At 42.3% G+C, this 13,611-nt stretch overlaps 1 protein-coding gene across 1 annotated transcript in view; it reads left to right on the top strand.

Moving 5' to 3' along the window:
- PTPN14 (protein tyrosine phosphatase non-receptor type 14) overlaps positions 1 to 3,929 on the top strand; it is a 191,116-nt gene extending 187,187 nt beyond the window's left edge. Inside the window, exon 19 of the mRNA XM_021677356.2 lies at positions 2,469 to 3,929. Within this exon, the coding sequence (XP_021533031.2) occupies positions 2,469 to 2,597 (129 nt within the window). The 3' untranslated portion in view covers positions 2,598 to 3,929. The remainder of the gene's footprint in view (positions 1 to 2,468) is intronic.
- The last annotated feature ends 9,682 nt before the right edge of the window (positions 3,930 to 13,611 follow it).

Raw genomic sequence — 13,611 nt, 5'->3', positions numbered from 1 at the left:
TGATTACCATTCAAGATGAGCTGTCAGTGGAGACACAGAGTCAGACCATATCAGTATCCTTACATAACAGAAGAGAAACTGAGTCATAGGTGAATGAAGTAATGTGCCCACATCCCACAGCCAAGAAGTGGTAGAGCTGAGATGCAGCAGATGAATCCTGACTCAGAACCTGTGCTCTGAACATCAGTGTGATCCTGCCTCCCAGCTAAAGCCTTGGGCGGATGGGGGAGAGCAGCAGCCTTATTCTCTCTATTCTTGTATCTTCAGTGCCCAACCACAGAGTAATCCTCATCAGACATGAAAGTAAGTTCATTATTAGGTGGCTGTAGGTCACATCTCATTATACTGGTCACTTTGCAATATAATTTAGGCAGAGACCTGCTTGTTACCAACAGAAGCTTGTAACATAGGCTCTTTATTTTGATTCATCATTCGAAGATTCACATGCCTTTTTTCTCTTTTCTTATTACGCAGGGACTTGACTTTGTCCCTTTGCACCACTGGACTCTAGCCCAGGTAACATCACAAGTCTGTGATGGCCATTCCTTAGTTGGTGTTAGACAAGAGTGACTGATGGCATGTGTCATCTTATAACTATACACAGTTTGGAAATAACTGAAATTATTTTTCAAGGTTCAAAGGTTTCAAAGTCAGAAACTTTTACAGCTGAGTTTTTATTATTTTCTTTCAAACACTTGCTTAGCCCTTGAAAACTTCATGGGTCATTTGCCCTGTAAGAGTTCCCAGAGCAGAGTGAATGTGCTGAGGCCACCATGGCCTCCACAGCTCAGGGGTGCTCCAGCTGTGTGTGTCCTGGCTGGTCCAGGAGGGTACACGTGGTGAAGGTGAGGAGAGAGGACACTGTGACAGCCACTGGTCTGCCCAAGTACCCATTACACTGTTTGAATTTCCTTCCATTAATGATAGTATATATCATTGTATATATTCTCAAAGAATTCACACATAGGCAATCTCATTTAATACTCACAATGTTCTCATTTAAGACTCAAGGCCAGGCACAGTTGCTCTCACCCATAATCCTAAGACTTTTAGAGGCCAAGGCAGGAGGATTGCTTGAGCTCAGGAGTTTGAGACCAGCCTGGGCAACACAGTCAGACCTCGTTTCTACACAAAATTTTTAAAATTAGCCAGGCGTGGTGGTGCACGTCTATAGTCCCAGCTACTCAGGAGGCTGAAGTGGGAGAATTGCTTGAGCCTAGGAGGTTGATGTTGCCATGAGTTATGATCGCACCACTGCACTTCAGCCTTGGTGACAGAGCGAGACCTTGTCTCAAAAAAGGTGTTCTCAGTTAGAGACTTTTACTCCAAGTAGGACTGGTGTTCAGAGATGATGCTTTGACATTTTAAAGTTTCACACTTAAATTATCTCACTTGATCATAACCACAATCCTGTGAGATTATATTTGCATTAATAACATTTATTAATGTTAATAAAGGAATATTGAGACCAGGCACAGTGGATCACACCTGTAATCCCAGAAATTTGGGAGGCCAAGGCGGGTGGATCACCTGAGGTCAGGAGTTCAAGACCAGCCTGGCCAACGCAATGAAACACCACTCTACTAAAAGTACAGAAAATTAACTGGGCATGGTGGCACATGCCTGTGATCCCAGCTACTCCAGAGGCTGAGGCAGGAGAATCTCTTGAACCTGGGAGGCAGAGGTTACAGTGAGCTGAGATCACACCACTGCACTCAGCCTGGGCAATAAGAGTGAGACTCTCTCTCAAAAAAATTTAAAAAAAGGAATAATGAGTAATATTTATTAAGCACTCACTGTCCACTAAATGCTTGATATGTGTTTCATCATTTGATCCTGTAAGGTGGATGTTATTTTATATCACATGTTATTGCTGAGGAAATGTCTAACTAGGGAAAGGCCACAATGCTGTTAGACGAAAGGATTATTATCCTGATTTTACAGATGAGGAAACTAAGACCCTGAGATGTCTTAAATCCTCTCATTGGGTTGTGGTGGAGTTGAGAGTACCAGTCAGGTCTAGTGAGGTCTAACTCCAGCCTTTATCTTTTATCCAGCAGACTGGTCTGTATTTAAAATAATACACCAGGACAGGTGTGGTGGCTCACGTCTGTAACACTAGCACTTTGGGAGACTCAAGTAGGAGGATTGCTTGAGCCCAGGAGTTCAAGGCTGCAGCGAGCTATGACTGTGCCACTGCACTCCAGCCTCGGTGACACAGCAAGACCCTCTCTCAGAAAATTTTAAATTAATTAAAAATGAAATATCCCACCAGTGACACATGATGGCCAGGTTCTCCAGTTGCTAGTGTAAACTGATGCGTAAAACCCAGCCGGGGCAGGGTCCCTTGCTTTCTCTTGTACCTGGGCATGGGCAGTGGGTGAGTGCTTCCTGAAATGAGGGAATGAGGAATGCTCTAAGGGAAGCCTCCTGTCTCAGGACCTTGTGCTTTCTCTCTTTTCTTGCAGAAGGTGGAAGTGCCCATGATGCTGAGGCTCCTCAGGGAGCAGAGGATGTTCATGATCCAGACCATCGCTCAGTACAAGTTTGTCTACCAAGTCCTCATCCAGTTCCTCCAAAGCTCCAGACTCATTTAATCCCCCTAATCCAGCTCCTGGAGGAGGGACTCAGCTCCACAGGAGGAGAGTCACCTCCAGACAACATCTGCTTCCGCCACGGGGGTGCAGGTGGCTGGCAGCAAGCAGGCTCTCTGAAGACAGGAGACAAGATTATTCACACGTACCATGTATTATTTTATATGAGATAATTTATTTTTTCCTCTTTGGAATAACTTTTGTGAATTATTATAATGCAGTTTTCCTTATAATAGAGAACTTTTCATTTCAACCACATCTTGACTGATCTGCATTGTATTAGGAAATGTTTCCTGGTGAATCATTTTGGGGACGGAGGCATGAGGGAGCACATCTCTTGTGAAGTTGCAGCCAGATTTGTAACCAACCCTGAAATTCATCAGCTTAATTCATTCATCAGCTTAATTCATTCATCATGCATTGTTTATGTCCAAAGCAAAGATGGCAAGAAAATGAATTCATCCTGAAATATAAAGAAAAGGGTCTGAAGGAACAAACAATTCTCTTATATTTTGGGGCTCATGAGCCTTGATGGACAATTTTCCCTCTTCTTCTTTTCTGCCCTCATCCTCAGCAGTCTCCTCTCCCCGACACCGCACCCAACATCCCCCCCCCCACCCCATGCTTGAGTTAAAGGTAGAACAGCTAAAGACAGCACTGCCTTTATGGTGCAATAATTGCTGCCTTTGGGGCTGAAAGAGAAGCTCTGTGTTGTGCTTTTCTTGACCACCCCTTATTCTGGGCTCTGGAGCTTGTCCCCTGCTAGGGACTGCACCCTGGGTATTTGCTGCTACCTCTCCTGTTTGCTCAGTAGGGCCCTGTCTGGTGGCATTGAGGCTCTGGGCCAGGCCATATGTGCAGTTAAGGCTCTTCCCTGATTGAGAGAGGATAGCAGACCAGAGTAGAAAGAGAAAAGAGTTGGGCAGAGCCTTGAGGATCATGTTTTTCACGCAGGGCCTTGATGATCAGTGCTTTTTGTTTAAATAAGATGGGTGTGCTGGACAGAGACGAGAAAGTTGAGGTGCTGGCTATGTTCCATCTTTCCATCAGTGACTAAGTCATTGGAAAGGTCATCAGGGAAACAGTTGGGAAAGCTGATATATGGGAGCAGTTTGGCATTTAGCTACGTGGCAGGGGTCCTGGCCAGGAAACACATGAAACGTGGCCCCCACTGTGCTGATGTTATCTTCAGGCTTTGGCCTGCAAGAGCAGAATTAATCCCACTCAGGATCCCGTAGTCCAAATTTTGGGCCACTTGATGAACGATGGTAGAATTTCTCATTTGCAAAGCCCTTTGCTTCTTTCCTTTGCTCCATAAAATCCACTCTCTGGTCAGTTATGGTATTAACTACCTTCAGTGTGAATCCCAGTTCTTAGTTTCTTCCTGTGGCTTCATTGGTCAGTGTGTTTCTGAATTTCTTAGGTTAATACACAATAAATCATGTTTTGCACATTTTTCCTCTTTCATTTTGGGAGATTTATCATTCTATGTCTACTTTTTCTTGAGTACAGCTTTGATATGCACCCGTTGGTACATGGTGATGGGAAGTCACAGGGCGTGCTCTTTCTGGTTGATTTGATGCCACACCTTCCTTGTCTTTTCAGCTCGGGGAAGAGGCAGCAGCGGAGGGAAGCATATGGAACATCCAGAGTGGTCAGTTCCAGGAACAAACCTGCAATTTAAAAACTAGTCAGCCAGGCGCGGTGGCTCACACCTGTAATCCCAGCACTTTGAAAGGCCAAAGCGGGCAGAGTGCTTGAGCTCAGGAGTTCGAGACGAGCCTGGGCAACATGGTGAAACCCTGTCTCTACAAAAAGTACAAAAACTAGCCAGGCATGGTGGCATGCACCTGTAGTCCCAGCTGCTCAGGAGGCTGAGGCGGGAGGATAAGAATTTCAGACTGCAGTGAGCTGTGATCTTGCCACTGCAGTCCAGCCTGGGCTACAGAGAGACCCTGTCTCCAGAAAATAAATAAATAAAAAGGTTGTCAAGGAAAACTAGATGTAATAGAAAGAAAAATTTAATTGCAGTTTTTTTTTCTTAGAATTGACTGCTGTGAGAGTTCTATATGCCTGTCTTCATTGCTTCTTTTCCCCCCGAGCTGAAGAGATGAAGGAGGGGCACCAAATCAACCAGAAAAAGTACACCTTTGTGACATCTCATCACCGCATGCTAACAGGTGCGCATTCCCCATTAAGTTCTTTGGAATATGAATCCTCTCATTTTCAACTTGGCCAGGTGTTGTGGTGGCTGTACTCTGTATTTAGACTCAGAATATCGGGGGATGGAGGGCTTCCCCTCTGTCTTCTACTTCAAGGTCTGAAGACTCAGTGAAGGAGTGTAATCTGAGCTTTGTAGATTCTGGAGTTTTGTTGTATGTCCTGGAAAGAAAATCATTCTTATTACATGTATTTTCAGTGGAATAGAGCTTATAACCCTTATTGTGAGAAGCTCCTCAATAGGCAAAAAGGTATTTGTTTCCTTTCTTTGGAGGTTTTTCCATCCTTGGGATATTCTACTGTTAGGGATGTTTTAGTAAGTGGTCTCAGTTACTGTTCTATTGCATGGTGACCAACATCAGTATTTATCTTTTATCTCTAAGGCCCAAGGTGGGCACTGTTAGAACATCTCATGTGGACAGCATATAGATCTGGTGTCTCTTTGAGGTCATCAGAGCTCATGGGCTTCTTTGAAATTCATCCATTGTTCCTGCCATATGCTACAGGAATATTCTTAGTACACAAAATGCAGGGAGGAAGTAGGTTTAATATTCAACTTTCCTAGCCAGAGTTTATATTGAAACTCAAAAGAAAACATTTAAAAGTTGTTCCACATATTTCACTATTAAAAACAAATGCCTTTGGTTCTTTAGCACATTTTGCATTCCTCTTCACATCTCCAGTAAATGCCAACACATCTACTGTTAAATTAGCAGCAGCCCTTTAAAGTCCTTTCAGTGGCATCTGCATAATAATTGCCCAGAGATGCTTTATATCTGGGAAGCAAGCCAAGGAATAAACCTTGAAGCAAAGTGTATTAAATTAGTTATCTAGTTAGAGCTTTTGGAATGATTTCCTGATGATGTATCAAGTCTGAAGCTAGAGCTGTCAGTGTCTATTGCTGCAGTTTGGATTTGAAGGGAGAAAATTGAAAATGGAGAAAAAAAAAAGTTACTGTCTCACAACAAAGCCATCAAACATTTTCCAGCCTCTGCTGTTGAAGTTTTCCAATTGGAATGTTTGGTTTCTTTCATCCGCACTCATTTGGATACATTGACCCAAGGTATTCATCCTTGTTTACTGTGGTCCCTGGATCACAGGGGCTGAATTTGATGTCTTCATCCTTGAGATGAGATGAGCCCACTGGCTAAGCTGAGGAATGTCCTGCTGAGGTCCGGTTTCCTTGGGTTCTAAGGATGTACCAGATATACCACCTTTTAGCAAGAGTCTCTGGTAGCCTTTACAGATAGCATAGACATTGAAACACACTTCTTTCCCCAGACAGGAAGTAAGGGAGGATTTAGTTGCATGAAAAAGGGATGTTAAACATTGATTTCCTTACATAGGAGTAAAGGAATGAGCTTCTCTATTCAGTCGGAACTGAACAAGATCAGGGAAGGTAAAAACACCTATATGGAATATTTTGAATCATAAGCTTTTGAGGAGCTTAAATTGAGAGAATTTTACTTTTAATTTTGTAGATTGAAAAGAGGAACTAGTTTTTTAAAAATTCTAATTAAACTGCCATTGTTTTCCTAAGAGTCACTTGGCTGTCTCTGGCCCCCTCTTTCATCAGCCTGAAGAAGGATCTTTGTAGATTGCCAAGGGTGGGCCTTGTAGGACTAGACCACGGCTTACATCTACCTTTATCCTGCCTTCTTTCAGCTTATGCTTTTCAGTTATAAACTCCAGTGGGTACAGCAGGCTGGCCTTTTCATCCAGCTGATTATTCTTCCAGCTTAATATAGACTGACCTATATGAAATTTCCAATAGTGGACCGTATTTTCTGCGAATAGAGAATGTTCGCATGGATCACCTATATCTTCCCCCTGACACAGTGTGGATCCCAGCACCAGATGTCATTTCTCTTAAGTAGTGCTTATGAACACAAAAGGTGTTCCCCAGGTGGCCCAGCTGCCTTTGTGAGCCTGCTGCCTTGCTCATAGTGATCCTTGCATCACTTGGTGAATGGGCCATTTCCTCGGACATGGGCATCTCAGAGGTGATCGTGCACTGCGGCTTAGGCCCGATTGGCCATCAGGCACATCACGTTGGGGTTTTTAGCTGCTGTCTTTTCCTGATGTACAGCCTATGTTAGCTGACCTCAGCCTACTTGTTACATGACGTATGGGTCCCTAAGGTATTCTTTGTCCAAAAGCAGAATGTGACTTCTATTCTCTCTTTCCCCCTCTAATGGTGTATTTGATGGTGAAGATGAGTACAGTTGACCCCCCCATCTGTGGGTCCCACATCCCTATATTCAGTCAAGTACAGATTGAAAATATTTGGAGGAGAGGGGAAACCCACAAAGTTCCTAAAAGCAAAAGTTAAATTTGCCACATGCTGAATACTACATTGAATTCATGCAAAAGAAGTGATTTGTAGGCATTGAGTTAGGTATTGTAAATAATCTAGAGATGATTTAAAGTATATAAGAGATGTGCATAGGTTATATGCAAATACTATAACATTTTATGTAAAGGACTGGAGCATCCATGGATAATGGTATTTGCAGAGGGTCCTAGATTGCCCCCTTTGGTAAAGGACAGCTGTATAGTTACTGGTTTTCATTTGGGGAAGATATGTCAATCCCTTGAGGTGGGGTTTGGTGGGTGGAGAGTACAGGGTATTCTAGGATGTGTGCCAGGGAGCACAGATTCAAGGGATGGGATTGGGTCAGACCTGTGTTCTTCCTCAGTGTCAGAAATAACTCTTTGGAGCTCCTAGAGTAAGACATTTCTAGAAGCACCACATAATTACTGTTGGACTCTTACAGTAGCCCTTTGTGGGAAGTTAGCATTCCCACGGTTTTACCAACAATTATTCTGCTGCTGTGTTTTATCGTAGTGCCAATGGGTTTTGAGACACTCATCGTGCTCTTATTTAGTGACATCTTTTCAGGAGCAGGGCAACAGCTCATCCAGCATGGTTTCCAAGTGGAGAAATTTGGGTCTTCCATAGAGACGGCACAGATTTTCCAGTGGCCTACATACAGCTTTATGGTTGGCAAACTAGTTGGCCTTATAGGGTGGAAACAAAGCTGTAAGATGTTAACCTGCATTTGACACTTCTGTTGAACTCTGAGCAAGGAAGCAAAATAGTTCTTGTCTTTACTTAAGCTTCTAAGACATTTGGGGGCAAAGGACCTTACAGATGGCATCTGTTGAAAGTAACAGCGACAGGCAAATTCTGCCACCTCTAATGCGTAGTCCAGAAGTCAGTGTTATTCAGGGAGCCCTGTGGAACTTGACCACCAGCTTGCCCAGTCAGCACTCAACCTTTATCCTGCCTGTTCTCAGCTTTTGTGTTTCTTTTAGAAACTCAGGTAAGTATTTTTATTCAGCAGACTACCTTTCTTAGCTTTCCAGCTTAGTATAACTGCACCTTCTTTCTCAAGGCCAAACTAAGATAGTCCCTGTTAAAATGTCCATGAGCCTAGTATTGAGTGTCTGGCATCAGTCAATTTCATAGACTGGAAAATGATTGTTATTTGGTGCAGCAAAGAGGAGGATGTGCATCAGTTCCTACTGTTTGGAGCTTTGTTTAGCCTTCCCATTTTAAAAATAAATTCAAGGACATTGAGTTACAAGGCAGGAGGGCCGGAGCTACTGGGCAGCCTGAATATGCGTAGAAAGTCATTGCTCCTTCTGCCACACTTTGGGCCATCAGGACCTTTCTTTCCCAAAAGTGCCATAAACTTGCCCAAGAGGTTCTGTAAATGGGAAGAGGGAGAGGAAGGATTTTTGGATCAGTCCTGAAGTTGCTATCCAAAGTTTTTTTGTTTCACAAATAATTTTCTGAACCCTGGAATGCCCCTCCTACTCTCTACCTCCGTTTCTGTAATGTCGGAGTGATGGAAGCCACCAAGTGGCACGCTAGGGAAAGCCTGCAGCAGTGTTGGAGTCTGTTTCACCCTAGCTCGTCGTTTTAAACTGTCTTCACCGTTAAGGTAGAGCTTGATGAATGTCATGGATTATGACGCATGGTCTATCATATTTGCCTGGATTTGCTGCTCAAAAGCACCATCTTCTCTCGCCTGCCACTGGCAGCCTTTCCTTGCCTGGCTTGTTAGCAGAGCATTCTGCTTACCCATGTGGCTTCCAGAGTTAGCAGCCCCGGCTCCTGCATGTCTTGATTCTTCTCCACTGTGATCTCAGAGGTGCTGCAGAGCAAGTCATGTTTATATTCAGGTCACAAAACTGGGATGTACATCCGGTGCCTTTGGTGTTCCTTTGTCTTGGTCAGGGGAACGGGTGGGACTGGGGTGTGCAGTCACCCTCTTCATTCCATGAGCACCTTGTTCACTCAGGGCTCTGCTGCCTCTTCGTATTTCTCTATCTGCTTTATGGATAGAGAACACTTTTTCTTTCCTGTACCTCTCCTGGGGGTGCAACCCCAACAAAAGAGTTAAGCCTCGTCAGAGAATCACTGCCTTAAACCTCTCCAAAATATGTAATTAGAAAATCTAAGATCGCGCCATGGCACTCCAGCCTGGGTAACAAGAGCGAAACTCCGTCTCAAAAAAAAAAAAAAAAGAAAATGTAATTTTAATTTTTTAAAAATCATTTGTATAATTTCAAAGAATAAGATCTGGCAAATGGCCAGACACAGTGGCTCACACCTACAATCAAAGCAGCACTTTGGGAGGCCAAGGCAGGCAGATCACCTGAGGTCAGGAGTTCGAGACCAGTCTGGCCAATATGGTGAAACCTCGTCTTTACTAAAAAATAACAAAAATTAGCTGGGCATCGTGGTGGGCTCCTATAATCCCAGCTACTTGGAGGCTGAGGCAGGAGAGTTGCTTGAACCTGGGAGGTGGAGGTTGCAGTGGGCCAAGATCATGCCACTGCCCTCCAGCCTGGGTGACAGAGGGAGACTTTGTTTCAAAAAAAAAAGATCTGGCCGATGAAAAAAAATAGAATGAAAATAGCCAAAAACTTCAGCAAGCAGGAAGCTCCCTTTCCCACCCTTTTGCTCCCTTGCTGATAATCACTTAGTATTATAAGAAATGAAAGAAAAGATAGTATTAGCTCTATTTAAAACAATGACTGCAGCAGTACTTAATATTTTTTTCAAGGTTAACTTATATAGATTGAAAGAGGCTACATTTGGCAGAGTGATGTGTAGGCAGACCCCTTGGTCTCTAGCTTCTCCCTGCTGGACCATGCTTTCTTCATCATAGCCTCTTTACACAGACTGGCATTCTAGTGAAACAGGTGGTAAACCTTTGGGCTGCCCAGAAACGTGTGAGTTTTATTTGATCCATTTTAACTTACCTAGGAAGGGATAAGATTAGCTGGTCCTCCAAAATCTGTATGTAAGCTATCTTCTTTTTCTTGTGCAACCTTCTCCTTCTGGGAAACACAAAAGCCATCTCACCTGACAAAAGATTGTAGAGGATAAAGCTGAAAGGATTGGATTGGGATCTTTTTGTGGCGTGGGGTAGAGCCTTTTGCTAAAATCTCAAGAATGCTGCTTTGAGTTTAGCTAGGGTGGCTCTCAGAGCTCTATGCTCTTGAGCATAGAACTGAATGCTGTAATTCAGAGCCTTTTTTCTTTCCAACTTGAACATTGTACAATTATACTGCAGTTTCATTTGAACTTTCTTGCCACTGTGTGGAATCTTAAAAATTCGTTAACCTTCTTTCCGACATAAAGTTGCTCTTCATAAGAGATGAGTTCCTATGTGTGTCCTTTGTTCCTTCAATAGCTAATTAATGTGCTTGAGGATACTTCAGTGGAAAAAAAGGTTTAAATATGCAGATTACTATTAAACGTGTACCCTTATGTAACTTGTGTTACATCAGATAACAAGCTCATGTTTGTTTCACTGGACTGCACTTGTGGTCCTTATTTCAGTATTTTGATGCTTTCCTTTTGATTCATAAAATGTTGTGAATTTTGGTATCATTCAAAACAAATTACGTTTATTAGGTTTCATTTTGAAACGATGTACAGACAAATCCCCAACTTAGAAACCGGTTTGTTCTTAAGGTTCTTAGGTCAGCCCATAGAAGCCCACTGACCTCCACCACAGCCCGAATGAAGGGCTGCGTCAGCCAGATCTGGTTGGCTTTTGTGGACTGACCTGGACATTTAATCACCATCTCTTATGTTGTTGCCGTTAGAAATGCATTCCAGGTTGGGACTTGGGATCCTGAGAGCACATTCTCCCCCTGTGGTGGCCGCTTGCTACCTTGCAAAGGTGGAAAGAAGCCCAGTCTCCTTACTACCAAACTGTAGTTGTAAGCAGAGAGAGCGGGGAGATGTTTATAGGACATTCCCTAAGCTGGGGAGTGATTTTTATCCATATTCATGTCAACTGTACTTTGGTATAGACTCCCTATCAATTTAATAATATGAAAAGCCTTAAATAAAACTATGCATGCCATTCTATGTGCTATTTTATATCAGTAAATAAGCTTATGCTTGCCAGTTGTATACACAGTTATGAGGTGTATAGAACTGACTTTGACAGTATTTTTTGCACTGTTTCCTATCTGTTTTTATAAAGTCTTATTTAGATATTGGTCCTTGTTTATGTTCTCACTGCCCTTGTGCTTGCTATAAAATGTTTCATACGTGCCTTTACAAATGTGAGATCTTTATTCTAACCTTTTTTTGTAAAAGATATCTATTGATTTCCATATGCAATAAACCTTTTTTTCAGAGAAAACAGTTAACATCTTCTCTTTTCTACAACGTATATGTTTGTATTAGTTGAAAGTGCCTGGGAAAACCTGTTTGCTTTGTTTTCTAAGGCCTATTTATTGCTACCCAGTTTTTAGTCCTGCATAACCTGATCATACTGAAGATTTAGTCTGAAATTCCCAACGTTGTCAATATTAGAAGAAACCTGAAAGGGCTGATCACTAGGTAAGTGGAGTGAAGAATACACAGAAATGGGGCTTTCTCATAAATGCAGCGATAAGCCTCATTAAGCTCCAAGCCCCTCCTCACTCCTCCTCCACTGTCATTTACTCAGGTATCAAACTGCTGATGTGGAAAAGGCAGGCACCAATCAGGCTGCTGTAAAAATCCAAATTATTTTGTCTTTCAGCTTTATAATAGCTCAGTATGTCTCTAGGTTAAAAGGTGGCTGTCCTGTCCCAGACTTTTAGCCAATAACTGCCATCGCACATACACGGTGAACCCCTCCCTTGTATGTGGATAGATGCTTTATGTATCTTCGGTAAGTAACAGAGAAATATAACTACTTCTCCCAGTAATGTATTGACAACGCCCATGACTATCCAAGGGGTCATTGAACTACCAGAGATCCCAACTAGTTTCACATCAAAAAAATGAGAATACCGTAAGCCACTCTGGGGTGAGAGGATATGGGAAGCTTTGTTGTCAAAGTCACACATAATTCTCTATGGCGACTTTGGCAACAAAGCAATTATAATGATTGAAAGAAAGGCTACATAATGTTAAAAAAGATGGTAACAGACAATGTAGGCCAGTGGAAATGGAGGTGAATCGGGTAGAATGGCAAGACAACAGATATGCTAATTTATTTTCTCTTTTGTGAGCTGAGCAAATAGAACCAGTTTCTTTTCTTTCATTGATAAACAGAAAAAGTAGAGGTTTATTACATAATTGAGAGATAAAACAGTAACCTCATAGATGAATTTGTCTCCAAGTATACTCTTAGCAGAGCCGGGGAAAATTTTTTTAAAAAAGAAATAAACAGCATAATTCCCTGCAAATCTAAAGATAAATATAAGAAACAGCAGTGCGCACACAAATATGCAATAAGGTGACAAAACCAGAATCAAATATGTCTATTTTATGTGATTTTACCTCTTATTTTCTTTAATAAAAATAAATGGGAAAAACTCACCAGATTTACTAGTTGAGAAACATAATGGGGGAAAAAAACTCAGCTAAAGAAAAATCTAACAAAAAGAATGAATCAGACTGGTATAAACACAGCAAAACTCCTTCTGAGGCAAAACTTACAAATTGATAAATTTACCACATTCTTGAATAGGAAGACTCACGAAGAGGCCAGTTCTCTGTATATCACTGACTCCAGTCCAAGTCCAGTAAAAAAATCACAACAGCACCAGAAAATTTCAAGGGAACCCAGAAGAATTAGCCCTAGTATATACTAAAAGTTTACAGTGCAACAGTATAAAAGAATATTTTACTGGCATAAGAATAGATCAGTGGAATGAAATACTGTAGAAATAAACCAAAGTCTTAGAGAAATGATAATGGCACCCTTCCAAATCTCCATGGGAAACTAATAAATATTTCAATAAGTAATTCAATAAATGAAAATTAAATTTGTTAAAGAGTACCATGGGATATTTTATTATTTTTATTTATTTGAGACTGGGTCTTGCTCTGTTGCCCAGTCTGGAGTGCAGTGGCACGATCTTGACTCACTATACCCTGTGCCTCCTGGGCGCAGATGATCCTCCCACCTCAGTCTCCAGAGTAGCTGGGACTACAGGCATGCACCACCATTCCTGGCAAATTTTTGTATTTTTTGTGGAGATGGTTTTTTGCCATGTTGCACAGGCTTATCCTGAACTCTGGGCTCAAGCGATCAGCCTACCTCAGGCTCCCAAAGTGCCGTGATTACAGGTTGCTGTGATTACAGGCATGAGCCACTGTGCTTGGCCTGGATAAACAATTCTAGATAGATCAAAGATTTAAGTAGAAATTAATATTACTTTTTTTTTTCTTAAGACAGTCTCACTCTGTCACCCAGGCTGGAGTGCATTGGCACCATCTCAGCTCACTGCGACCTCCGCCTCCCAGGTTCAAGCAAGCAGTTCTCCT

The sequence above is a fragment of the Aotus nancymaae genome, unplaced genomic scaffold, assembly GCF_030222135.1.
Source record: "Aotus nancymaae isolate 86718 unplaced genomic scaffold, 86718_ANA_hifiasm-v0.15.2.pri h1tg000032l_0, whole genome shotgun sequence".
NCBI lineage: Eukaryota > Metazoa > Chordata > Mammalia > Primates > Aotidae > Aotus > Aotus nancymaae.
This window is presented reverse-complemented; position numbering and strand designations above follow the sequence as displayed.